The 25,586-nt window shown below is 50.0% G+C and overlaps 2 protein-coding genes across 8 annotated transcripts in view; both read right to left on the reverse strand.

Annotated features, from left to right (window-relative positions):
- Positions 1-14,953, reverse strand: part of PPFIBP2 (PPFIA binding protein 2) — a 159,370-nt gene extending 144,417 nt beyond the window's left edge. The window contains exon 1 of the mRNA XM_070046151.1: positions 14,899-14,953. The gene's annotated coding sequence lies outside the window, so the exon portion shown is untranslated. The remainder of the gene's footprint in view (positions 1-14,898) is intronic.
- LOC115839534 (synaptotagmin-9) overlaps positions 1-25,586 on the reverse strand; it is a 265,953-nt gene that overhangs the window by 17,094 nt on the left and 223,273 nt on the right. For 4 of the 7 annotated variants that reach the window (XM_030831287.3, XM_060303559.2, XM_060303564.2 and 1 more), the window contains one exon: positions 18,594-19,850. The exons of 1 other annotated variant lie outside the window; for it this stretch is intronic. In XM_030831287.3, the coding sequence (XP_030687147.1) occupies positions 19,060-19,850 (791 nt within the window). In that variant the 3' untranslated portion in view covers positions 18,594-19,059. Of the gene's footprint in view, positions 1-18,593; positions 19,851-25,586 lie in introns of those variants that run through there. 2 more of the 7 variants (XM_060303560.1, XR_009564904.2) reach the window with 2 other exon arrangements.

Consider the following 25,586-nt stretch of genomic DNA (forward strand, 5'->3'; position numbering starts at 1 on the left):
GTGTTCAGGGGCCTCGTGCATAACTTTAGCCTGCAGCCAGCTACCTCCTACGAGCCTCCCAAGCTGCCTGGGGAGGAGCGCAGGCCCCTGGTAAGTACTAATTGAATTAATCAACATTTATTCTGTATTTTGAACCTTCATTTCAACAAGTGTTAAACAGTTTAATTTTGAATCAATGCAATAGCTTTCCTTCTGCACTAAAAAAAAAAAAAAGTTTAAATTATTAGGAGACCAAAGAATTTCCTTAAAGATGGGCTGTGTGCATCAACAGTCTGGCTCCTGCCTCTGTCAGAGGAGAAGGGGGCTCCCTCTGCAGGCCTGGCTGGAGGGTATTAGTGGAAGATTAGCAGCTCTGTCTTCACTGGAGGGCTGAGGGCCACATGGAAGCCAGGTGAAGACACCAGGCAGAACCCACTGCTGCCAGAGAGCCCAGACTACAGGGAATAGGGCTTTCTGGGCTGAGCCTTTGGACAAAGCCAATCAAACTTCCTCCGCTGGCTGGGCTGAGTCTACCTGCCTCTCCTGGTTCCCTTGGCAGGACCAGCAGTGAATGCCTCTCCGTGCCTCATCATGACACCGAGTCTTGTTCACTGAGGCTTTTGGAAACATCCTGTTATGAGCTGAACTGTATCCCCCTCTCCCAAATTCAGATGCTGAAGTCCTAACCCCCAGTACCTCAGAATGTGAATGTATTTAGAAGTAAGATCTTTAAAGACGTAATTAAGTTAAAAATGACACCATTAGGGTGAGCCCTAATCCGACACGACTGGTATCCTTATAAAGACACAGACAGGTACAGAGGGAAGACCTCGTGAAGACACAGGGAGGAGATGACCGTCCACAGCCAAAGAGAGGGGCCTCCGAAGAAACCAACCTTGCCGACTCCTTGATCTTGGACTTCTAGCCTCCAGAATCATGAGACGATAAATTGCTCTTGCTTAATCCCCCTAGTCTGTGGTATTTTTGTTATGGCAGCCGTAGCAAACTGACACATGCCCCCATCTGATCTCGGATACACGCTGGACAAACCTACGGGAAGAAGGCAGCCTCCTCTCCAGAGACGTGGGTCTCTGTTCTCATCCACTGGTGTTCCTCTTCCCTCTCAGTCCAAGGGAGATGGCTTTGCATCTCCAGACCTTATACAACATCCAGGTAAGGACAGTTCCTGACAGTCCTTTATCTATCGTCTTTGTAAGTCAGCTCCGAGTCAGGTCATGCCTGGGGACCATGACCATTTAGTGAGACCAGATGTTGGTATGTTGTAAGGAGGAAACTTGAAGACCCCGCAGCCTGACCAGCTGTCACGCTGCATTCAAGGAGCCATGAGCCCTGGGCCCAGCCCTCTTCTCTTCAAGGCAATTCAACAATCCAGCATATGACGGGGGGAGGGAGGGGCAAAGCCGGTCCCCTAACCTCAGCTCACCAGTCACAAGACACTTGCCACTCAGATCACTTCCCTCCGCTAAGAGTACTTAGGCCAGAGAGTGGCCCAGGGACTTTCCTAAGAAAAGTGATCCAGGAATCCCCCATCTGCACACATACTCACAGACCACAGACAAGCCGGCTGGGGACTGCACTGCAAGAGGTCTCCCCTCCCTGGGGATCCATGAGGTCTGTCTCCCGGAAGTCTGTCAGTCTGACCCCAGGGGAGTGGGAGCAACTGCGACAGCTCCTAGAGGCTTCTCTCCCATCGTTCTCACCTCGTCTTTTCCACAAAGCAGGGCCATTATTTTCCCATGGGAGACACCTGAACAGTTCCTTAGTCTCAAAGTGAAAGGTGTAGAAGCCTGTGTGATGCAGAAGGACCACAGAAGGGGAGGCAGTACCTACACCAGAGGCCCACAGCCCAGCCCAACCTGGACCCCCGAGTCTTTGCAGCTCCTTCCTCACTCCCCTGAAGAAGGAGACGAGCAAGATACAACAGAGAGAGTCCAGGCTTGGGAGTCAAGACCGACTTGGGTTTAAATCCTGACTCTACTGCTTAGAGCTGCGTTAGTTTCTGACTGTGGGTAACATAGGTTAACCTCTCAGGTTACTGTGTAATGAAGATATTACCACCTGCCTCACACAGGGCTGGTCAGAGGGTTAGGGGGGAAGAGTCAACCACCCAGCTCAGTGCCTGGCCCTTCTCAGAGACCGTGTCCCCACTGCACTATTCCAGAAGATGGACCTCTTATCAGGGCCTAAATGTTGGGATCAGGAAAAAAATATGCAACACTGGCTCCCTTTGAGAAATTGCCAGATCTCTTGAGGCCAGCCTGCAATTAGGGGAACCCTAGGGTACCGCGCAGCGCACTTGCTCTGTGCTTTCTGCGTCTCTCTAGCAGGGCCTTGCAGAATGGTAAGGAAATTGATGACATGCGCGCTCTTACAGCCCCTGGGTGCCTCGCTCAGTCATTCTGCCAGTCCCACCAGGCACCCAGCTTAGGGGCGGTGAGCAGGCAGAGTTTATGATGTTCTCGGGCCATCTGAAGGCAGGTACCTGGCAGAGAAGTCACAGCTGTGGAGATGGATTTGGGGGCCCCAAACATGGCGGCTAAAGCTGAAGCTGGGCTCCAGGGCTTGGGAGGATGAAGGGCCGAATTCTGACCACATCTGTGGAGCAGGAAGGCCCAGACCCCAGGCACTGGCGTCGGGAGAACCCTTAGTAACTCAGAGGTGGCCTTGAGAGAGGACGGCCGAGTGGTACTGGTGTCCCAGAGAGGCCCCCAATTGCGCCCAGTGGGCGTCTCACTCTCAGACACCTAGAACCAAACAGGCGAGCACCCCCAAGTCACTCAGGAATGGGCTCCGCACGGGCGTGTGACAGTGATGCCACAGACGCGTCTCTCACGCACCCTGCAGGCTCCCTCTCACGACTGCCATCCCTCACTCGACTGTCACCAGCTTTATTTAAAATTCTTTCAGGAGTGCCCTGGTGGCCTAGTGGTTAGGATTCCGGGCTCTCACTGATGTGGCGCGGGTTCAATCCCTGGTCGGGGAACTGGGATCCTGCAAGCTGCACGGTGGGGTGAAAAAGATAAAAAATAAAATTTCCTGTCAAATGTAAGTAATCACGACATGTGAAGACTGGATTTGTGACCCTGGAGTAGTCCTTTACGTTTTCAAAGGCGGGACATGGGGGTACAGCTCTGTCCCCCAAGCGCCCTGTAACACGAGATCCCAAGACACTGCAGCCCAGATACGCCCTCCTCAGCACCGGGGCTTCCTCCCTAGGCTGAGGGAGACCTTCCCATCAGGAAGCCTGAAAGACCCTAGGTCCACCCTGAGGACAAAAGCCAGGTGTGGCTGGCAGAGCTGGGTCTGGGTTCCGAGCTCCAGGAGGCAGGCCGAGCTGGACAGAGGGAGTGGCCCTGTGCAGACCTGGTCAGCAATGAGGACCGGCTGGCTCCACAGGACACAGGATAAGAAAGTACCCCAGCTTTGGCAGGCAGCCACCAGCAGCGCCCACCTGCTCAGACCCTGTACATGACACCGTGGAAACAATGCTCTCCCTTCACGCAGGCTCTCAGCACCCACTCCACGCCCCTGCACGGACAGGCTCCCAGCAAACACTTCCAGAAAGGTCAGCCCCTCCTCTCCACCCTGACAGCTCCACCTGGGTTATGGCCCAGGTGTCTCTCTCATCCTCACCCCCACCCTCCCAATCCCCCATCTTGCTTAACATCCCTCGACGGCTGACACCCTGGGGGCCCCAACAGGTGGGATGTAAGGAACTTGTTACTAATGATAAAGTAGCTAAAGTCAGGAGTCTTTAGGGACTTCCCTGGTGGCGCAGTGGATAAGCCTCTGCCTGCCAATGCAGGGGACACGGGTTTGAGCCCTGGTCCAGGAAGATCCCACATGCTGTGGAGCAACTAAGCCCGTGCACCACAGCTACTGAGTCCGCACACCTAGAGAGCATGCTCTGCAAAGAAGAGTAGCCCCCACTCGCTGCAACTAGAGAAAGCCCGCGTGCAGCAACGAAGACCCAAAGCAACCAAAAATAAATAAATAAATTTTTAAAAAGGAATTATTTTGTATAAATTAGAGAAGATTCTGTTATCTTGCCCCATTCTAATATACTTTGAGTGGGAGAGAAAATAGAGGAATTCGGCCAGGAAGTCAGCAATTGCCTATAGCACTCAGGAAACGTCAGTTTCTGTGACACCATGACCAACTGTGCAACTTCCTACTATTTTTTAGAGATTTACTTATAAATACGTGTGTGTGCACGCGTGTATGTATCACATTGGGGCCGGGTGTGCATCATGGCAACCTGGCCACATCCACCAAGTGCTTCTCACAGGCTAATGTCGTCTGACCATCTTCCTGCCTCAACGTGAAGAGCTGATCTTCGTGGCAAACTTAAGACCGAATCATCTGGACTGTCAACGTGGCGGCAAGATAGAGTGGAAGGAACATGGGTTTGGGGATCAGATAGATGGGGCATCGATTTTATTTCAACCACTCGCCAGCTAGGGAACCTTGGGAAAGTCACTTATCCTGAGTCAGTTTCCTCCTCTGCTAAAGCCCTGAAAGGCTCCTGCGAGATGTAAGTGAGCACGGACAAGTCGGTGCTCAGTGCCTGACGCATGGTGCGAGCTTAATAAATGATGATTTCCAGTCCCTGGTTCCCTGTCTAGCCTCCCTTCCTCCTCCAGCTCTAGCCAAACCAAACCACTGGCTGTTTGCCACCCGTGCCCCTTAACTTACCGCCCCATGCCTTTCTTTGTACATTGCTGTTCCCTCTGCTAGAAATGCCCTCCTTCACCCCCATAGAACGGGGTGTCTCTGGTCCATCTTTCCTTCAAGACATATCTCAAATGCCCCCTCCTCGGCAAGCCAGGTGCCCCAACCTCTCCTTTCTCTGAACGTTCACTGTGTTTTCTCTGCAGTTATTACTGCCTATTTTGAATGAGGGGTACATTCCTTAAATTCCATCCAGGCAGGGGACATGTCTTACTCATCTTGTGTTCCCACCATAACAGTTCTTGGCACGGAGGATGCTAAAAAAAAAAAATTAAAAAAATAATGGCGACTGAAATAATAAATGAGGTCACAAGTCTATTGACTCCAGAATACTTAGGAATTATGCCCCACCTCTGCTGCTAAAAGAATTTCCTAGATCCAGTGGGCCAATTCTCATTTAGGGGCTTCCCTGGCCTCCCTCCTACCAGCCTTGGCGGGCTCTCCTCCCTGCCACCCCAGCCAGGACTGTGTGCCCGTCAGGCATCCACGTTGCTTAACCGCAGCACTCTCCATCCTCCAGCACTCACCCCACCCAAAACCTCAGCTCACTTGAATAAGGCCCTGCTGCCCACAGCCCTTCCCTGTCCCCTCTCGGGTCTGAAAGCTTGTTCTGTGACCCAGGCTGCAGAGAGTCGGTCAGAAGTCCCAGTGTCATGCCCACCACCCTCCCGGATCACTCCCTCCTACACCCGCTATTACCTCTTGGATGTTGTGAGCTCATTGTCTCAGACCGCATGGCCCTGGTCCCGCAGGTACCAGGACTCTGTGTTCTCGAGATCTTCAAGGGAGGGCCCATGTGTCCATAAGAGCCTTCATGCCCCAGTCAGGTGGTCAGGCCAAGGTAGGCATCAGCAGAGAATACACACAGTACAATCGCTTTGGGGTCATGACCTCAAAGTTCCCGCCCACAAAGGCACTTCCTCAGAGTCTTTCCTCTCTCCCAACGCCTGTACTGGGTGGGACTTTGGCCTAGGACCTGGGATAGAGAAGCTTCTGCACAGCTTCATGGCCGCCCTACCCTAGCGTTCCACTTTCATTCCCCCCTACATTTGCTGCCAGTCACCTCTCTGCTGAGAAGCCACCAATCACCTCCCCAAATCCTACAGTACTTTTAGTGAGACCTACACCCTTTCGGCAAAGTCTGCTTCCTCAGTTATTTCACAAACTCCTCTCTAGTCAGTACTGTCTGCACAATACCCTCTTCAGGTAGACTCCAATAACACGCGCTAAAACAGCCACCCGGCCCTAGAGGGAAGCTTGAGTTATGTGGAATTTCTTACATCATGCCAAACTGAAACCGGCCTCTTCTTTAATCCTCTGTACCGTTACCACCAAGGCCCCTCAGTCCTGTCCTCTGAGCAAAGGCACAACATGGCAGCTCCCCTTGCCCACCTAAAGATCACAGTTTCAACCCTGTGTCTTCTTGTCTGCCCCAGGACCTCCCGGAGGAGGACAGGACAGGGACTCCAGCTTTGATGCGGTAACGGGCCCTCCTCCACCTGCTCCCCAGGTGTGGTGCCCAGGGTGCCACCTCCAGGTGCGGCCAGGTTTGGCCACTGCAGGGAAGAGTGGGATGACCCCTCTCCCCAGCAAGGTCTAAAGTCAGGACTTCTATTAATGCAGCCAGGCTAAGGCAAGTTCTGTGGGCTTTTCCACGTGGCCGGGTAGAAAACCCATGAATTGATTTTTGGGGCCTAAGGGCAGGACTCTGACCTTACCCCAGCATGTCCCATGGAGCTGGTTTGGGCTCTGAGCTCACCGTTTGTTGTCCTTGTCCCGTACATTGGTGACCGGCCATCTGGAATCAGCCTGTTCCCTCACCCTGCCGGGGACTGCTGCCTCTTGGACTGACTGCTCACCTCCACCATGGGGGTCACATCTGGAGGCCCAGACAATGCTACTTCCCCCCATGAAATTTCAGAATAAGCCCTCTGGTTGGTGTAAATCACTCCTCTTGACAAACTATATTTGCCAGGCTTTCTGAGAAGAGGATGATAATAATACCACTTACTACTGACGACACCCGAGCACTGGAGCCAACACTTTATACGCATCATCATCTCATTTAATCTTTACAACAAGCAGGTGAGATGGGCCTAGTACTGTTCCCGTGCGACAGGCGAGGAACTTCAAGCTCAGAGAAGGAGACACTTGCTCAAAGGAGAAACAGCAAGTCTGAGGAGAGCCAGGATTTAAATGAAAGAGTGAGCTGGCAGGGCCCTCGGAGATGAGGGCATCCCAGTCCCCACGGTAGCGGGCACCCACCGCCTGCCATGCTGGAGTCAGGGGGCGAGCGAGGAGTCAGTGCCCTGTTCTCCAGCAGGACAACACCCCTGCCAGAGGCTCTGTGCAGCTCCAGTGAGCCACGCAGCAGAAACCTAGCCGGACACGCAGGGCAGGGCGGTGGTGCTTGCTGTTACCGGGACAGCAGCGCTGCATGGAAGAACCAGATGTCTTGGCTGCCTGCAGGAAGAGCTTATGTAATAAAACTTTCTCATGACAAGCAGTCGAGGGCAGGTGTCGGAGCCAAGAACTGTTCCTTTGCTTTGGTAAAATGTCGAATTAGAAGACTCCTCCTTTCTCACACAAATTCCAGTTCTAACTTCTCCCCTCGCCCTACTCTAATCCCCTCTCCCCCATCGCCTTCCCCTGCCCCCCCCCGCCATTGCTTACTGAATTTAGAGTTTGATGCCGCACACCCCAGTACGCCCGAGGCAGTGCTGTCTCCCAGGGTCCCATCCAGCTCAGCATCTGTCTCCTCCTCTCACTCTCAGAAGTGGCCCAGTCAGGACAATAAATTCAAGTGAATACTCTGGAACCTTAAAAAAAAATCACTTTCCTTCTCTGGTACCTGTTTGCCTCCCATAAATGGGAATAACACTACCTGCCTCATGAGACAAGCCCTTTATAAAACCCACCAAAGCCAGAAGTTCCTCTCCATCTTTCCTCTGGAGGCAGCTTTCTGGGGCCAGTCAACATACACCTTTGTTTCATCCATAAAGCAGTCCAGGGTCAAGCCAGCCGTACATGTGAAAACCTCTCTGATTCAGGGGAACAGAGCCTTGTGTTGTGGGAAGGAAACAGTCACCCCTAAAAAGAGGAGCTGTTATGTGTGCATGCAAGGAACAAAAGTAACCCGTATTTGGTCTTCCTAACCTGAACTGTGCTCTGCCCTTCTCTGTTCCCTTCGTCCCTACAGCAGATCCCTTGGCCTCTACACAACTCTCTCTCTCTCTCTCTCACACACACACAAACACACACACGCACAAACACACATATTGTCAACCCAAGAAGTTCCTTCTGGTGGGCTCTCTGGGCCTTTTGGCCAGAGGAAGGTTGGAAAAGTTTGCTAAGAAGACCTCTCGGGACACCCCAGTGCAGTCACGGGAGTGGCCCTCTCGGTCAGAGTGGTCCCTGCCCAGTCAAGAGGCCCAGCCACAGCTGAGCGGGCCATTCCAACCACGCACACAAGTCACTGTGGGTTTATCTCTTTACCTGGGACTCAGGGCAGGGGTCTGACCATGCCCACCAAACACGCCCAGCAACCAGCAGGCGTTGGCTGTCCCTGAGCAGGCAGGGCAACCCTGGGATTTGGGTCACCTCCTTCCCTATGCCTGCCCTCATTCCAGGAAGAAACAGAGGTACCCAGAGTGCAGCTCCTGGGAACACCACAGCACCTGTAGGCAGGGGAGCAACCGTGATAGGATCAGTTCCCCACAGCCTCTCCCTGGAGGTTTGTTAGTAGGCCCACCACCCACTTACTTCTGCATAAGTTATTCCTGACACACGTACAACTCAAATATCCTGTCTGCATCCTACGGCTGTCCGTGATATTTCACCATGGGTGAGCAGGCTTTGGTCTCTGTAAAGCGCACATGTGCGCGCACGCGCTCACACACACACACACACACACACACACACACACACACACTCAAAACAAGATGAGGTAGAAACTTGCCAGACCCAGCTACGTAACTCAAAGAGAACCAAGAGGCTTGGGAACTCCCTGGCGGTCCAGTGGTTAGGACTCCACGCTTCCACTGCAGGGGGCATGGGTTTGATCCCTGGTTGGGGAACTAAGATCCCGCAAACCGCTGCGCAGTGAGGCCAAAAAAAAGAACCAAGAGGCTTAACAAGTTTGACTGAAAGTTGAATCCCAGCATTTCTTGTGTCTGTTTTTATTTGGCAATTATCATATGCCAGGCAATAATCTAAAGGTTTCACAGGCATTAACCGAGCTCTGCCTTAGCAAAACGAGGTAATCCCTGTGCCATGGCAAAGGCAGGACTCATCCTGGGAGGCTGAGGAGCGTGGCCAGGCAGAGAGGTGTGGAAGCGAAAGGTAAGGAGGGGCGGAAGCCCAGCCGCAGGGCCACTGAGGCTCTCGGCAGCAGTGCAGACTCTAGACAAGGTCCTCCCTCCTTATCAGACAGCTGTGGCCCTCACTCAACCATCTAAATCCCTGACACTGGCCCTACACACAGGCCCAGGCTTGGAAAAAGTTCTCACGGCTGATTGCCTTCCCCGGATAGGCATACCCCACTGCCCCCACTCCAGCGCTACACTGGCAACTTCTCAGAGCTGGTTGGATGCATCCCTAAAGTTTGTTGACGATAGGGAGTGGGGTGGTGGGAGTTTGGGTCCCTGGAATACATCTTCTCATGGAACTGATAGATTGGTGTTTGCATTCCCAGAAGAACAATGTACTCACAGTAAGCGCTAACAAGTATAAGAGTGTAGATACCATAAAAGCACTCCATACTTCCCGCCAGCCCACATCCCTGTAGATCACAGGACAGAAAGAAGGTCTCATGAGGCTTCACACCCCCCAGTGGCTTTGGCTGCCGCACACACTTCCTCCTGAGTCTTTGACCTACAAGACTCCAGCCTTAGCTGAACTGCAGAATGAATTCACCCCAAACCTGGTCTCTTTCTTGTTTTTCATTGCCTGATGGAGTCTCCATCTGCACCTTCCGGCAGCTCTCGTCTGGCCAAACCCACTGTGCTACAAAGGGCAGAATTCAAGGCCAGAAGGCCTGAGTTCTGCCACCAGCAGCTGGGTGACCCTGGGTAGCTTCCTTTGCGCCTCACCACCCTCATGGGTAAAAACATAAGGGGCATGCGAGAAACTCCCCAAGGCTCCCTCCTGATTTCAAAAGGAATCGACCACCCTCATCTCCCTTCCCCTTTCCAAGAAGCTCCTCCATGCTCTCATGCTGCTGACAATTGCCTCATTCTTCTCCAGCAAACTAGCACGAAATGTCAGTGTCCAACTGGACTCTTTTCCCTCTCCCTCAAATCTGATCGGTCACCAAATCCTGCAGGATTTCTTGGCAAGCTCCTCACCTCAACATCCCTATTGCCATTGCCTTGATTTAGGTCCTAACCTACCTCAGTGGGTTATTCCAACAGCTCGTTCTCATAAGAAGTTCCTTCCTGTCCCTCCAAGCTGCCCTTCTCAGCCTTGAATCCTCCTGAAAGCACAGGCTTCACCTTGTCTCTTCCACACTCAAAGACCTTCAAGGTCATCAGTATTACATTTTAATTCTTTAACTTCAACTTTCAAGACCTTCCAGGATCTCTCCCCAGCCTGAGACTCCAGCATCATTTCTCCCAGTTCCCCTCCCCACCCCACCCTATGACTCTAGCCCTGTGGACCACCCATCAGGCTTGTCCTAGTCTTTCAGGTTCTGCTCTTGCTCCTTCCCTCATCTCCAACACAAAACAACCTGCCCTTTCTACCCTTTTACTGAAGCCAACACTGCAGAACAGACTCGAGGGCTCAAGGCCCTTGCCTGCCACAAACTCTTCCTCAACATCTGCTGAGTGTAGGGCCGAACACAAGGGCTGATGCATCTCCAGGGCAGCTCAGGGTTTGGAGGGGGTGTGGACAGAGACATGCAAGCGAAGTGTGTTAAGAACCATAGAAGACATCTGTACTGGATGCTATACTAGTACAATTTAGAGAGAAGAGTAAAAATAACTTGGGGGTGGGGGGAGGAGAGGTGTTTCAAGGCTTTGATCTGCATTTTGAAGGATTAGTAAGAGTTCATTCATCTGGCAGAGCAGAGACAAAAGGGCTTCCCAGGAAGAGGAAATAGCGTATGCAAAGGCAGAGAGGCACAAAGGATAGAAATTGTTAAGCTACTCAGTTTGGGGAACAGTGGAGATGCAGCTGGTAAGTCAAATTATTGCCAGCTTCTGCGGAGGAGCCTTGAACGCCAAACAAGGATATTATACCTTATCCCTTTGAGAGGCGATCCTATCCCACCTTGCCTATACCTTCCATCCACAGCTGAGTTACAGAGGCCAAGGTTATTACACAACATGGAACATGATGATTAAAAGCACTGTGCACACGGGAAGATCCCACATGCCGCGGAGCGGCTGGGCCCGTGAGCCATGGCCGCTGAGCCTGTGCGTCCGGAGCCTGTGCTCCGCAACGGGAGAGGCCACAACAGTGAGAGGCCCGGGTACCGCAAAAAAAAAAAAAAAAAAAAGTTTGGGCTTCTCCGGTGGCGCAGTGGTTGAGAATCTGCCTGTTAATGCAGGGGACAAGGGTTCGAGCCCTGGTCTGGGAGGATCCCACATGCCGCGGAGCAACTAGGCCCGTGAGCCACAACTACTGAGCCCGTGCGTCTGGAGTCTGTGCTCCGCAACAAGAGAGGCCACGATAGTGAGAGGCCCGCGCACCGCGATGAAGAGTGGCCCCCGCTTGCCACAACAAGAGAAAGCCCTCGCACAGAAACGAAGACCCAACACAGCCAAAAATAAATTAATTAATAAAACTCTTACCCCCAACAGCTTAAAAAAAAAAAAAAGCATTGTGCACAGTGAAAGCTGGGTTCTCAGTGTGCATAAATGTGTATGTGACAGAGATAGGAAATGAAAGTAAGAATTACCAAGGAGCACCAAAGCAAGGATTATCTAGGAGCACGAAACAGAAATCATCAATTTCCCAAAGACAAAGCTGAGAGTTGGCAGCCCCCTGGGAACTCACAAGGCCTTAAGGAAATCTGGTCTAAAGGTAAACAGACGCTCTAAGACGGCATCTCCTGGAAGATTACTTACTGAGTGTGAGAGAGATAAGAATGGCCCTCATGAAAATCCCCATGACCTGGCTTTCAGAGTCTACAAAGGATACAGCCCACCTTTCTGAGACCAGCTGTGGATTCTGCAAAAACTGAGACACACATGTGTCAGCAAGTGTTGAAACCAAAGAATGATGCCATGAAAACATCAAGTGGAACTGCTCTGAGGAAGGAGGAAGCAGGAAAAAGTGACTCAGGAAAACACAAGGGTGCCAGGAGTTTCAGCCTAGTTGTGCCCACACCAATGACGACAGTGTCACATCTTCCCCCTGCCCCCCCCCGACTGTCACCTCTTGAATGAGGGTGCACAGTCCGGGATCTTAATAAATGTTTAAATGCCTCAACAGTTCATAATAGCTCTCCCTTCTCATGTTTTGCAAAAGGGGATCCACCAGAAGCTTTTAAGCAAGAGTGTCATGAACAGATCTGTATATCAGGAAGGAAACGTTTTTGACGGCCAAGTAAAAAACAACTTCCAAATATTATCACAAATGTGATAGTCTAAAGGTCATGCCATTCCTTGTCCAAAGCTCAATTCTTGTTCCTCCCTCCCCACCTCTCGGCCTGGCCCCCTAGTCCATAGATTCTCTCTCTCTAGTCTCTCCTACCTGTCCCCTCTCTGAGGTGCAACACAGGTCCTCCTCACTTCTATCTTAATTGATCTTCCACATCCTAACTGGCCTCTCCACCTCCAGGGCCTTTTCCCACTGGTCACTGCTTCCCACAGCCCGGCCAGAGTCCACCCCAGCAGTTCCCACCTGGCCTTCAACAGAATCACGGAGGCACTTAGTGAAAACAGGCCAGACCTACTTAATCTGAGTAATTTAAAAGCTTCCCAGGCAATTCTGAGGCACAGCCAGGTTTGCAAACTACTGTTCTCATCCTAGTTATCGATAGTGAAGGGGCTGCAACCACTGAGGACTTGTAAGAAATGTAGAATGTCAGGTCCCACCTCTGACCTAGGAATAAAAATTTGCATTTGAAAAAGATCCCCAGGTGACTCTTAAGCTTGTTAAAGGTTGAAAAGCACTGCTACAAAGTGTTGCTTGACCATTCCTTTCACAAATATTTACTGGATTTTCTCTGGGCTGGAGGTTGGGAGGTTGGGAGGTTGAGAGGGTCAAGGGCCAAGGTCCCCGACTTTAAACGCACAGAACCATCAGCCAATCTCCTGCTTAAAACCCATTATTGGTTCTCCTGCTTTCAAAGCCCAAACTTCTCCACCTGGCCTTCATGGCCCGCTGGGAATAGGTTTCTTCCTTGTCACCAGCTTTACTGTTTATCGTTCGCCACAGGAGCCAAGCTGGGCCACTTGCCACTTCTCATGGCTACAAAGTGCTTGCCTGCCTGTGTAGCTCTCGCAGCCCAGGTCACGCTCTACTCACCTCTGCCTGGAGAAACCCACAAGAAATTCTTCGAGGTCCATCACACACATGTCACCCCTTCCGTGAAATTATTCCAGATTTTCCGCACTCAGATGAAAGACAAATTCCCACAACTCTTTGCTCTTACCTCCTTCATAGCATTCATCTCATTCTACTTAGTCTTAAAGTCAGGGCAACCGCCATAGCTACCCCAGTAAAGAGACTATGATGCTGGGGACTTCCCTGGTGGCGCAGTGGTTAAGAATCTGCCTGCCAATGCAGGGGACACGGGTTCGAACCCTGGTCCGGGAAGACCCCACATGCCACGGAGCAACTAAGACCGTGTGCCACAACTACGGAGCCCACATGCCATAACTACTGAAGCCTGAGAGCCTAGAGCCCATGCTCTGCAACAAGAGACGCCACCGCAGTGAGAAGCCCGCGTGCTGCAAAGAGGAGTAGACCCTGCTCACAGCAACTAGAGAAAGCCAGCATGCAGCAACGAAGACCCAATGCAGCCAAAAATTAATTAATTTTTTTAAAGAAAGGAGACTATGATGCTCAGTTTGTCTCCACAGTAGCAATAAGCTAATAACCGGCACATCACCGAATCTCGAAGTAATAATAACAATAATGTATTAAATAAAATTATGGATGAATGCAGTAAGTGAAAAGTTCACCAGTCTCCCTGCTCTCCCACTTCAAAGTCGTTTATATATGAATTTAAGCAGATTACAAACAGGCTGCCTCTCAAGCCCCAAGGAGAAATAATCTCTAAATCAAATATTTTGTGTTTTTCATATGACACAAATAATCATCAAAGACAATATGCTGAAGATGAATTTTGTGTACAGCCAACTACCTTTGTTGGGCATTCAACTTCACAGAATGCAACATAAAATTTGTATTATAATCGATTAAGGAACTGGGAGAGGAAGGAGAGACAGGAAGTAAACCAAAATATGGAAAGGGAGACGGATCTATACCAAATATCCAGCTGCTCTAAAAGTAAAAATATAATACGCTGGATCTGTTTTGTAAGCGGATTAAATGCTGGCCAGAACGCCCGTTTTGATCTTAAGCAAACTTCGGAAGTTCTGGTCTTTAAATATATAATCTTATTTTCAACTGAGGAACAACTGCAGGTCTGGAGTCAGGATGTCATGAGGGAGAGAAGCCCACTTTCAAACAGAACTATCCCATCTTGCCGTCTACTGGAACGCAGTGGCTTGAGATTTGGAAAAGCATGTTGCATTTTTGCAATTACAGTATATAGCTGGTTTCAGCTAAGGCGTTGCAGCTGAACACACGCTCTGCAGAACACCCATTTGCTCGGGCAAATAGACCGTGAGCTTCCCTACCACCTTGGGCTCTCTCTCCAGACTGGGCCGCTGCTCCAGTTGACTTAGCAGAGCTCTGACATACTACATAGAACTGAGGTGACCTGCCACCTTGCGCATCTCCAGGGCCATCCGGGCACCTGTAGGGGCGCGGACTGTCCGTAGACCCCGGACAGGACTGGGTGGAGATTCGGAGCAAATCCACAGGAGTTATACCCTCCTCCCAGTCTTCTGGCCAGAGAAGGGGAGGAGGGTCCCCGCCCTCGCGCCTGGGACACACTCCAGTGCTCTCAGTTCCTCAGGCAATGCCCCTACGCGGGCTCGCAGTCCCGACCGCGCAGAGGGCCTGGGGGCGTGGGGAGAACCCACTGACCTGGGTACGGGGATCCTCTCCGGGCAGCTCAGGTGTGCGGGCGTTTCCCGTGTCCCTCCCACCTCCGAACATGAGAGCCGAGAACCGAGCTCTAGGCCACCGACCCACCGACCAACTAACCGACCAACCAGCGGACCGACCGGCAGCGGCCGGGTCTGGAGCCCACGTGACGGGGGCGGGGACCCGCGGGAGGCTCGTCCCGCAGCGCCCGCTTCCCCACCGCCCCACCTTCCCCCGGGACCGCCCCTCTGCCACGCCCCCTCCCTCTTGGTTCCTTGGCTGCCCGCAGGGACCCATCCGCCGAGGGTTCTGGCTCCGCAGGGACCGGCCTCATCAACCCGGCGCCTTCGAACCTGCTTAGCCCCCGCCCATCCCGCCCCAGCTCCGGCGCCGCCCCCTAGGCCGAGCTTACCGTTCCCCCCCCAAGCCCCGCCTCTCTCAGGAGGCCACGTCCCTCCGTGGAGCCCCGCTCCGCTCTTGGTCACCTCCCCCCTCCAGCACCCTTCCGGCCCCGGGGAGTCGCCCGGCGGTTCTCAGCTCCCTGTCCCCGGGCTTGTCCAGCCCTTCAGCACCGCTCCTTGGCCGTAGGGAATGAAAGAAAAAAGCAGAAAGGGAACTTGTGTCGAGAATTGCGAAGAGACAGAGCCATAGAAAAAACGTTTTAGAGGCGCTCGCAGCGCAGCAACCTTTTGGGTGTGCGGACTATCTGGGCCCCTGGGATCGCGTTCAAATTGAGGTTGGCCTGACAGCAGCCTCATTTCTTGTCTATGAGCGCCCCCAGTTCGGAAGACTGAGTTACCCTAGGGTCTGGCCGCACTTGAACCCCGCAACCTGGGATGGAAGTCCCTCTAGTGGTTGGCGCCAGTCACTGACACCCATTCTTGTGAACAGCTGGGGACAAGCAGCGCTGCCCTGTGCCCAGCGCTTAGACGAGGTTCCACAGGCGCAAGAAAAGCTTTGGCGATGTCTGACCACAGGAATGGATTGTAGAATCGGGGCAGCACGGGACCCTGGGGACCTAGTCCAGTGCCTGCCCCCAGTGTAGGGCCTGAATCCCCTTTGGTTGTACTGCTAGGTTGTTGCCCTACCTGGATCTCCAAGAATTGGTTGCTCAGTTCGGTTGATGAAAATCCCTGTGGGCCTCAGATGGCATCACACCAGGGACTCTGGCATAGTCCCCAGCTCAGGCAGGAGTCACTACTGCTCTAACCTCAATTTTTATCCACACGTCTACAGGCTGGAGTGTTGACAAACTCCTCAAGACACATATTTTTTCACACTCTCCTGGTGGTCTGAAATTACCAGTGTGCCCAGAAGGCTTGTACATGTGAACAAAACTTAAGCCACCCTGGCAAATATGAGACTCTGGTCACTGCAGGAACCTGGCCAGATGCAGGCCAAGGGCAAAGCCAGCAGACGAAGGCTGGGGCCCACAAGAGTTGTATTACAACAGGACACTCTTTAGTTCTCTTTCACTTCCTTAAAATAGTAGCACAGAGGCTTTGTAGAGAAGGCTGCCACAGTTCACACGAGTTCATGGGTGTTTCCAAATCCCACATGTTATTGCCCTCGTGGACCCACAGTCCCCAGAAAATGCTAGTCTGTTCTTTAGAACTATACAATTACTTTTTAAAACTCACTTTTAAAAAATGGCGTAAGTCACAGACATTGAAAACAAACTTATGGTTACTGAAAGGGAAAGGGGGGTGAGGGATAAAGTAGGAGTTTGGGATTAGCAGATACACACAACTCTATATAAAACAGATAAACAACAAGGATCTACTGTATAGCACAGGGAACTATATTTAATATCTTGTAATAACGTATAATAAAAAAATCTGAAAAAGAATATATATACGCATATATAAATGCATCACTTTGCTGTACACCTGCAACTAATACAACATTGTAAATCAACTATACCTCAATTTTTTAAAAATGGTGCAAGTCACTGGCTTTCCAGCTTATTCATACTTCGGAACCACTTTAGGGAAGGGGGCTTGAAAGTTATAGTCCTGTCTGGTCCCACCTCCAGAGGCTCTGACTGAATGGTCTGGGGGTATGGCCTGGCAGCAGGATTTTTAAAAGCTCCTCAGGTGATTTAAGAACCACTGGTCTAGGTCTTAGGAACTTCAATCCTCACTAAGATCCAAGAAGAGAGCCAGAGCTGAGAAGTTCATCTGAAAGAAGCCCAAGAAGTATTTGAGGGCCTGCATGTCCAGCCCTGGCTCCCAGGAAGCAAAGTGGCCCGTTAACAGGGGCTTCCTGGAGAAAATGTCTTGACCTGAAGAAGTGATTCTAGCTGCAGGAATTTAAGGCGCCAGAGTGGGTTGGTTGTTAGTGGCAGGTGTGCCCTGCAGAACTGTCAAAGCAAAGCGTATCACAGATGAAAGGCAGATAGCAAGCACATTACAGGCAGCCTCTGTGTGCCTCCAGAGGAACTGTGTGTGCATGACTTACACATAATTCCACTCCAAGATAATTCCCCTGCTACCCTCCTCTGTGAGGCAGCCCGCATTCCTTTTCCCTGTGAAATAGGTAATGTTATTTTACCCATGGGGCAGCTAATGTCCCCAAACCCATGGAGTGGGTAATATCACCACGTTTAATTACTCATACCTGCCTCATTCCACAACAGATTTGGGCTCTCTGTAAAACTCTGTTAGAACTGTGGGTAACTGCACTGTGTCCGTGGAGTGAGTAATTCCATTCTGCCAAAGCTTTACTCAAATGCTATGGGGGAAAAAAAACAAAAAACCTCTCTTCACTGCCTATGGTCTCAGCCTGGGCTTGGCAGAGGAGGGGAAACAGCTGCAAACACACAGAGCAAACCCTCTCATGTGACCAGCCTGGAAAGATAGAGGCCTCAGCACATGACACAGACAGGCACCACAGCCTGCACTTGTGACCCAAACCAGGCTGCAGTGGACAAACGCGTGGGAAAGAGCTTGAAGAAGCCCCACTGGATGGGCACAGCTGCCCTCTGTCCCCTGTGCCACAAGGCACTCCTGCTGTGGCAGGGAGTCCCCTGCCTGCTATCTGGCTTCCATCCAGATTCCAGAATATTTACCGAGGGCCTCAGTGTGCTGGGGATTGTTCACAGTAAACCCAAGCACAGGCAGCACCCCCAGAAACGCTTATGCGGAGGGCATGGAGGCAAATAGAGCCTGATGAGGTTTAGTTGCTCAGTGTCTGTTTTATTGTATTTCAAGCAAGATGAGAAAAGCAAGGGAAGGAAAGGCAAGATAAGAACAGAGGTGGGGTCCTCACCCTTAGGCTGGTTTTCTAGAGGAAGCAGCTTTTGAAAGGCCTATAGGAGGGTCTTGTGTGGACATGCGACTAGCTAAAGGGGCGAACCATTATTTTTAGGTTGAGATGATTAACGTATTGCTTAGAGAAGGTTGGGCGAACAAACATATATATTTGATGCTTCCTTGGACAACGGAAAGATTATGGGGTTTGCAGTATTTTCTAGCTCTTTCATTTTGTAGCTTTGGTACTTTGAATGGCTCACCTGAACCCTCCTCCTCTATAAAGACTTGTCCTGACTATCTCCTAAGGGTGAGATGACTTGTAACATGGGTGCAGACACTTTGTAACTGGAAACTGGTATTCAAATGGTAATGTTTTCACTTTATTATTACATCCACCTGGCTTGGTGGAGGGGCAGAACCAGGGGAAACCGAGATTAAACATCAATAAGAAATAGTACTTTATTTGGGCAGTGAATAATGGAAGAATATCAGTAGGCATTTGTGAAAGAGGAAAGAGATTTGAGCAAAGACCAGAGGGGAGAGAAGCCAGGAGTATTAGGGGGTGGCTTACATTTCTAATGGCTGGGGGGCGGGGGTGGGGAGAGTTAGAGTAAATGCTAGTAAAAGAAAAGGCTAGAAGTAAACTGGATCGGAATGTGGAAGGCCTTGAGCTCCAGGAGGTCTGGATGGGTAATGGAAGTTGTTGAAAATTCCTGAATGACAGACTCTCATCTATGCTCTTGGAAGATACTGAAGGCAGTACCATCTGGAAAAGGACGCGTGCGCATTCCCGCTTCCAGCCCCTATCCCTGTGTGCGATTAGAGGGATTCTGTGTTGCAAAGGGGCTGTGGCTTCTGTCTCCCGGAGAGCAGCATCCCCGGCGCTCTCCCTCGTGGCTGCAACGCATCACTGCAGAGGCTGCTTTCTCTTTGTCTGGAGTTTGTAAATGATCTGGTTTCCATCATTCCAGGCATAGAGCTGCTTATCTCTAGGGTTGTAATGGATCATGGAGTGACTCCTCGACCGCTTGGGGAAGAACACGTTGGGCAGATCCTCCTCCATGACAGCGCCCAGCGGATCATAGACACAAGTGATGTGATGCGGGCCGAGGCCACCAGAGCTGTAGACCACGTAGAGGACACCACACAAGAGGAAGGAGGCTTCGGCATCCTGACTTCTGCATGGAGTGTCCCATGAGTGTTCCACTCCCAGTGTGTCGGGCTCAATTTTCGTGAGAACCAAATGGCCGTGGATGCTTGGCCCTGAGTGGATGGCCCAGAGCCCGTGCTCATCCGCAGCCAGGTCAATGTAAGTCGAGGGGGAGCGCGGGTAGGCCAGGGCTCTGCCTGCCCCTCCCGAGAGCAGCATCCGATCTTCCACGGTCCTCTTCTGCAGGTTATATTTGATGATCTCATTGGGAGTCCCTTGGCTGTGAAAAAATAGGAAACCTTTGTAGATCACTTGGCCTGTCCCCTGCCAGGAATGTGTTAGGATCAGCTTCCGGGGGGCTGGCTTGGTGCTATCTTCCATGAATGCCCGGATGCTGGCAAATTCCCAGACAGTGTTGTTTCTGGATCCAATTAAGAGATACACTTTTGGAGAGTCTCTGACAGCATCTTTCATCCAAGAGCCATCTGTGTCCACTGTCTTCTTCACTATTTTCAGAGACTTTATGCCCATCAGCATGTTGTCACAGCCTGGCCAAACAGGAGAAAAGGGGAAGGTTACTTTATAAACGCAAGAGGTCTGCTTTTCTCACAGATTGCTTTTTTTTCCCTTCAGTGTCTAGAATAAAATGATCACACAGAGATCAATCATAACTGATTGTAGGATTCAATGAATCAAGGACTTTAATGAATAATTGGGTCTCTGTGAAGTGAGCTGCCGTCCAGTTATAAGCGCATTAGTCACGATAATCAAATCAGGATATAACCAACTATTTGCTGTGTCAGAGGCCCTGTTAACTCTCTAGAGCGCTTGAGGTTGACACACTGAGAATGACTAGGGTATGGAACGACCTAATTCAATTCTGTTTGCCAAGATGTTACTGGGTATCTGCCGTATACTTAGCTTACAGTACTCTCCCAGAACAGTGCTAAGTACTAAAGATAAAAATTATACTATCAACCCTACACCTTGAGGAGGTGACCTTCTAGTGAAGGATTCTGGTTCTTAACCCTACTAGACCATTATAAGGGTTCTACTCATGCCTTCACTCATTTAGTGATGAATGCATGCGTGCCTTTAGTCAGCTGACTTTGGATACCTACAAAAAGCAAGATACTGAGCTAGGTGTTATGAGCTGGGGCTACAATGGACTGCGGTGCAATGATAAATTAGGCACGGTCCTGGCTTAACAGGTACATGACTATCTAGAATATAAAGCTTAAAATGAATTTTTTTCAAAAAGGAGGACAAAGAAGAGACATATCATGTGACACAGGAGAGAATCTGCATTTGAATTAGCCCTTGAAAGACACCTTGAAGGACATTCTGAGATGGGCGGGGAAAAACTTTCCCAACAGTTAACAAAACCACACTGGGGAAAGTCCTCCAAGATTAGTGTTAGTTAAGTAGTATAGAGTTTCACCCAATACCAGCCAAATACTTTGTGTATAAAACTAGATGCATTAAACAAAGCAGTAAATTGAAACCAGCTCCGTGCCTGGAACCTTGAGGGTGGAGCTAAGGAACATGAATTTAATTCTGTAGGGAGGTAGGGAGCTACTGAAGTTTTTGAGCACGACTGAAACATGGTCAAGGTTGTTCTATAAGATTAATTAAGCTGGCAGCCATGTGTACGATGGATACAGGGAGAAGAGACTAAAATCAGGGAAACCAATTCGGAGGGTATTTCTATAATCCAAACAGGATGATAAAGGTCTAAACTAGGTGGAAGAAGATGAAGTAAAAAGAAGGGGCCTACATTTTTCTAGCTCCTCACAGCTACTTAGACTATTACTCTCTCAGCTTCATGCAAAAACCCTTCCTTGGGACTTCCCTGGTGGTCCAGTGGTTAAGAATCCGCCTTCCAATGCAGGGGACGCGGGGTCGATCCCTAGTCGGGGAACTAAGATCCCACGTGCCGCGGGGCAACTAAACCCGTGTGCCACAACCAGAGAGCCTGCGCGCTCTCTGCCACAACTAGAGAGAAGCCGGCGTGCCACAACAAAGAGCCCTCGCGCTGCAAGCAATGCCACAACGAAGGTCCTGCATGCTGCAACTAAGACCCAACACAGCCTAATTAATTAATTTAAAAACCCCAAAAAGCAAAAACCCTTCCTTCTTTGACCCTGATCCTGGATCAGTTCAAAGTTCTGCCTGCCCTTGAGAGTTGTGTGTTGGTGGAGAAAAACTCAAAATGGTGCATATTGGTGTCATTACACTAAGGGATCTCCAACCTCAGCTGAGCCCTAACTACTGTACTATACTCTCTGTGCTCAGCCCATCTTCCACATGGCACCTATCTTAAATCCTGCCTCCTGCCCCAAAACTAGCTCATCAGTGCCTCATAATAACTCCTTTGCAAAAATAAATACCATTAGATGTGAACTCCCTCCACTTCCTGTTCCTCACTTATAGACTTTTCTTCAACTCCTGCCCTTTCTACCCTCCCACACATCTTTTTTTTTTTTTAAATTTATTTTTGGCTGCCTTGGGTCTTTGCTGCTGCACGCGGGCTTTCTCTAGTTGCAACGAGTGGGAGCTACTCTTTCGTTGCGGTGTGCAGGCTTCTCATTGCGGTGGCTTCTCTTGTTGCGGAGCACGGGCTCTAGGTGCGTGGGCTTCAGTAGTTGTGGCACACGGGCCTCAGTACTTGTGGCTCGCGGGCTCAGTAGCTGTGGCACACGGGCTTAGTTGCTCCACAGCATATGGGATCTTCCCGGACCAGGGCTTGAACCTGTGTCCCCTGCATTGGCAGGCGGATTCTTAACCACTGGACCACCAGGGAAGCCCCCCTCCCACACATCTTAAAAGAAGCCATGTCATTCCTCCTGTGTAAGACTAATACTTCCATCTGCGCCCATCTCATCCTTTCCTGGCTTCTTCTAGATTTCCTCCATGAATGATCCCCTTTCTATTATCTCAGATTTCTCCTTCGCTACTATTTTATTAGCTTGGAAACGTCAATTCTCCCACAGTTAGGCACTCTTTTCTACTTACTTCACCCTTTCTATAATTTTATAGAACTAGACTCTCCTACAGGATAGTTTGTACTCTCTGCATCCATTTCTTCACCTCCCATTCTTTCACTTCACCAGAACTTCACAGAAACAACCTTTTAAAATGTGACCAGGGACTTCCTAACTGAAAACTCAGATCTTTTATCTCCGTATCTTACCTGACCTTTCTGTAGCATGGCAGTTTTGATCAGTAAAGATCAAGGGGGGAGAAAATGTCTTCCCCCTTGATCTTTGTGTCACCACAGAGACAATGTCTGTGTTCATCAAATGCCGTTTCATTTTCCTCTTCCTTAGTCACACGTTAGCAGTCTCCTTTGTATGTAAGCTGCACCCGTTGACCTATATCCTGTCTAACGGGATGTAGACAGAAGTGGTATAAGCCATTTCCACATGGTCCTTACATACGCTATCTTCAAGAAGACCTTAGAGTCTTGGGATTGTCATGGTGACCAAGTTAAAGAGGGATGTGGGTCAAGATGAGATGAGAGCTGCTCATCATTTTAGGAAAAGTGGGTCATCAGTTTTAATTATGAGCTGCTTGTTGGGGCTGCCCTGTTAGACAGGGCAGTGAGCAGTGGTGAGCAGTGTCACAGAGGCAGGGAGTGGTGGCCTTACCAGAAGCATGAAGAACCTTGTGTTTCTCCCTCAAATCTGTAACACAGGTAGGAGAGCAGAGTCTTAATAAAAGCATGGGAACTCTCTGGGCTTCCCTCACTGACTGCTGTAGGGTAAGGTGGTGGAGTGATAGTCGGGTGTATAACAGTCTCTCAAGAAGAACTGAGCACGCTGAGAGTCTCCCTCAAATCCTTCTAAAACCTTTGATATCAGAAGCTAGAAGGGCCAGTGGGTTGTCATTTTGTTCTTAATAAATGCATGGGTTCTCCAGGCCAACTGGAGGCCGACTAGAGTCAGAGGACAAGAAGCAGGATGATGGGAGAGAAAGTGGACACGAGGAAGAAGGATGCACAGCCATAGCACAGGGAACTATAGCCAGTCTCCTGGGATAAACCATAATGGAAAAGAATATTAAATAAAGAATGTATATATGGGTAAAACTGAGTCACTTTGCTTTACAGCAGAGACTGGCACAACACTGTAAATCAATTATACTTCGATTAAAACAAACAAACAAATAAACATGCACAGCCAGAGAAGTCCCAGAGGTTGAGGTCAGTAAGCATTTGGCAAACTGCTTGTGACTGCCAGCTGTTTGGGTAGCAATCCTACCACAGTTCCTTAATCAATTCACCACCCACAATGATCACAGCTTCTCTTCTCTCCTCAAGGGTCCCTCATACCCTCCTCACTCGCCTAGGCAGATCTTGCCTCTGATTTCACTGAGAAAACAGAAGCAACAGGAGAACAACATCATCGCTGGTGTGGATTACTGCAATAGCCTTCTACGTGGTGGCCAAACTTCTATCCTTGACCCCAGAGGCCATTCCTCACAGCAGCCGAAGCATCTTTGAAAAATTAAGTCAGATCATGTCACATGAGTTCAAAACTCACCAGGGACTTCCCATCTGACTCAGAGTAAAGCTCACATCTCTGCCTTCCGGGCCATCTGGGACTGCCTGCCCACTGCTTCCCTGCCTTGTCTCCTGCAACTCCCCTACTTTGATCATTTTGTGCAGCTTCACTGGTCTCCCTGCGGTTCCTCAAATTATGCCAAGCACGTTCCTGCCTCAGGAATTTGGCACATTTTGTTCCCTCTGCTCGGAACCATCTTCCTGAAGATATCTACTAGACTTCCTCCCTCGCTCCCTTTAGATCTGCTCCCAAATGTCTTCTCCTGATCATAAAGGTCTTCTCTGACCACCCTATTAAAAATGGTGGCCCGTCCTCCAGCTCTCCATATCCCCTTTACCCTAGCTCACTGTTCTCCATAGCGCTTACCTTCTATCTGACATATTATAAATTCATCTGTTAACATATTTATGGCTCAACTCCCCTCAATAGAGTATAAACTCCACGAGGGCATGAGCTTTGCCTTATCTGTTTCATTCACTGCTGTATGTCTTGCCCCTAGGATAGCATCTGGCACACAGCAGGCCAGTATTTGCTGAATGAATGAGTTTCCAACCACCCAATCTATTAACCAGTTGCGCCCAATCCCATACTCCCTGCGTCCCTCCTGCTCTCTTTACTTTTGCAGTGGATCTCATCCCTCTCACCGAGTCAAGGACTCAGCACCAGAAATTATCTCGCCCTCTCCTGCTCAATAGTCTCTTCCTCTCAACTGGATCGTTCCCCTCTGTAAACAAGCAGGCTGTAAGATCATGCTAGAATCCAGTGTGGCCCCATTTTTCTATTCCACTTTATAACAAAACTCCTTGAGAGAGGAGGTTTCTCACCTCCAATTATCCCTTAAGCCACTCTAATCGGCTCCAGCTCTCCACAAGTCTAAGTTCCCCTGCCCCACTCCACTGGATCAGTTTTTGCCAAGGTCGCCAACAACCACCATGCTGTAAAATCTAAGGGTCAGTTCTCAGTCTTCATCCTAATCAACTTCCCAGTAAGCTTTGGTTACTTGATTGCTACCTCTCCCTGAAACTCTTTCTCCTCGTGATTCTGGAACACCCCTGCTTTTGTCTGTCCTATTGTTCAGGATTGTTTTAATCTTGGAATTCATGGCTGCTTCCTTACCACCATCCATCTTTAAGTGTTCTATCCTCAGACCTTTTCATTTCTCTATCTACGATCACTTTCCAGCTCACTTCATTCTTTCCCATGGCTCTGAAGAGCATGTGAGTTCTGAATAAGGATGAAATCCAAACTTGTACCTGGAATGACATCCTATCTGGATGTCTACTTAGCCCCAAACTCGTTCATCTAGTCAGTGTTCCTCATTGGCTATCTTCAAACTTCACCTGTCCAAAGCAGAACTCTTGCTTTTATCCCCCAAACTTCCTCCCTCTTCTTCCCATTTCGAGCAAGAACCATCAATCAAATTTCTTCTCTAGTAGTCATTCTTGATTCATTTCCTTCCATCTCCCCACACTAGCAAGTTCTGGCAGTAAACTTACCTTTAACTTATGACGTTATACTTAAATTAAAATGCTCAGTATATTTATATATCCTCCTCTTCCCACTCCCTCTGCCTCCTCTTCCCCTGCACGCCGTGAACCCTCACCTTTTGCCTGGACTACTACAATAGTCCCTAATTTGTCTCTCTGATTTTACTCTTGCTTTGCTATAGAATGTTCTCCACAAAGCAGTAGGAGTGATCTGTTTAAAAACATGAATTAT

The sequence above is a fragment of the Globicephala melas genome, chromosome 8 (assembly GCF_963455315.2).
Source record: "Globicephala melas chromosome 8, mGloMel1.2, whole genome shotgun sequence".
Classification (NCBI taxonomy): domain Eukaryota; kingdom Metazoa; phylum Chordata; class Mammalia; order Artiodactyla; family Delphinidae; genus Globicephala; species Globicephala melas.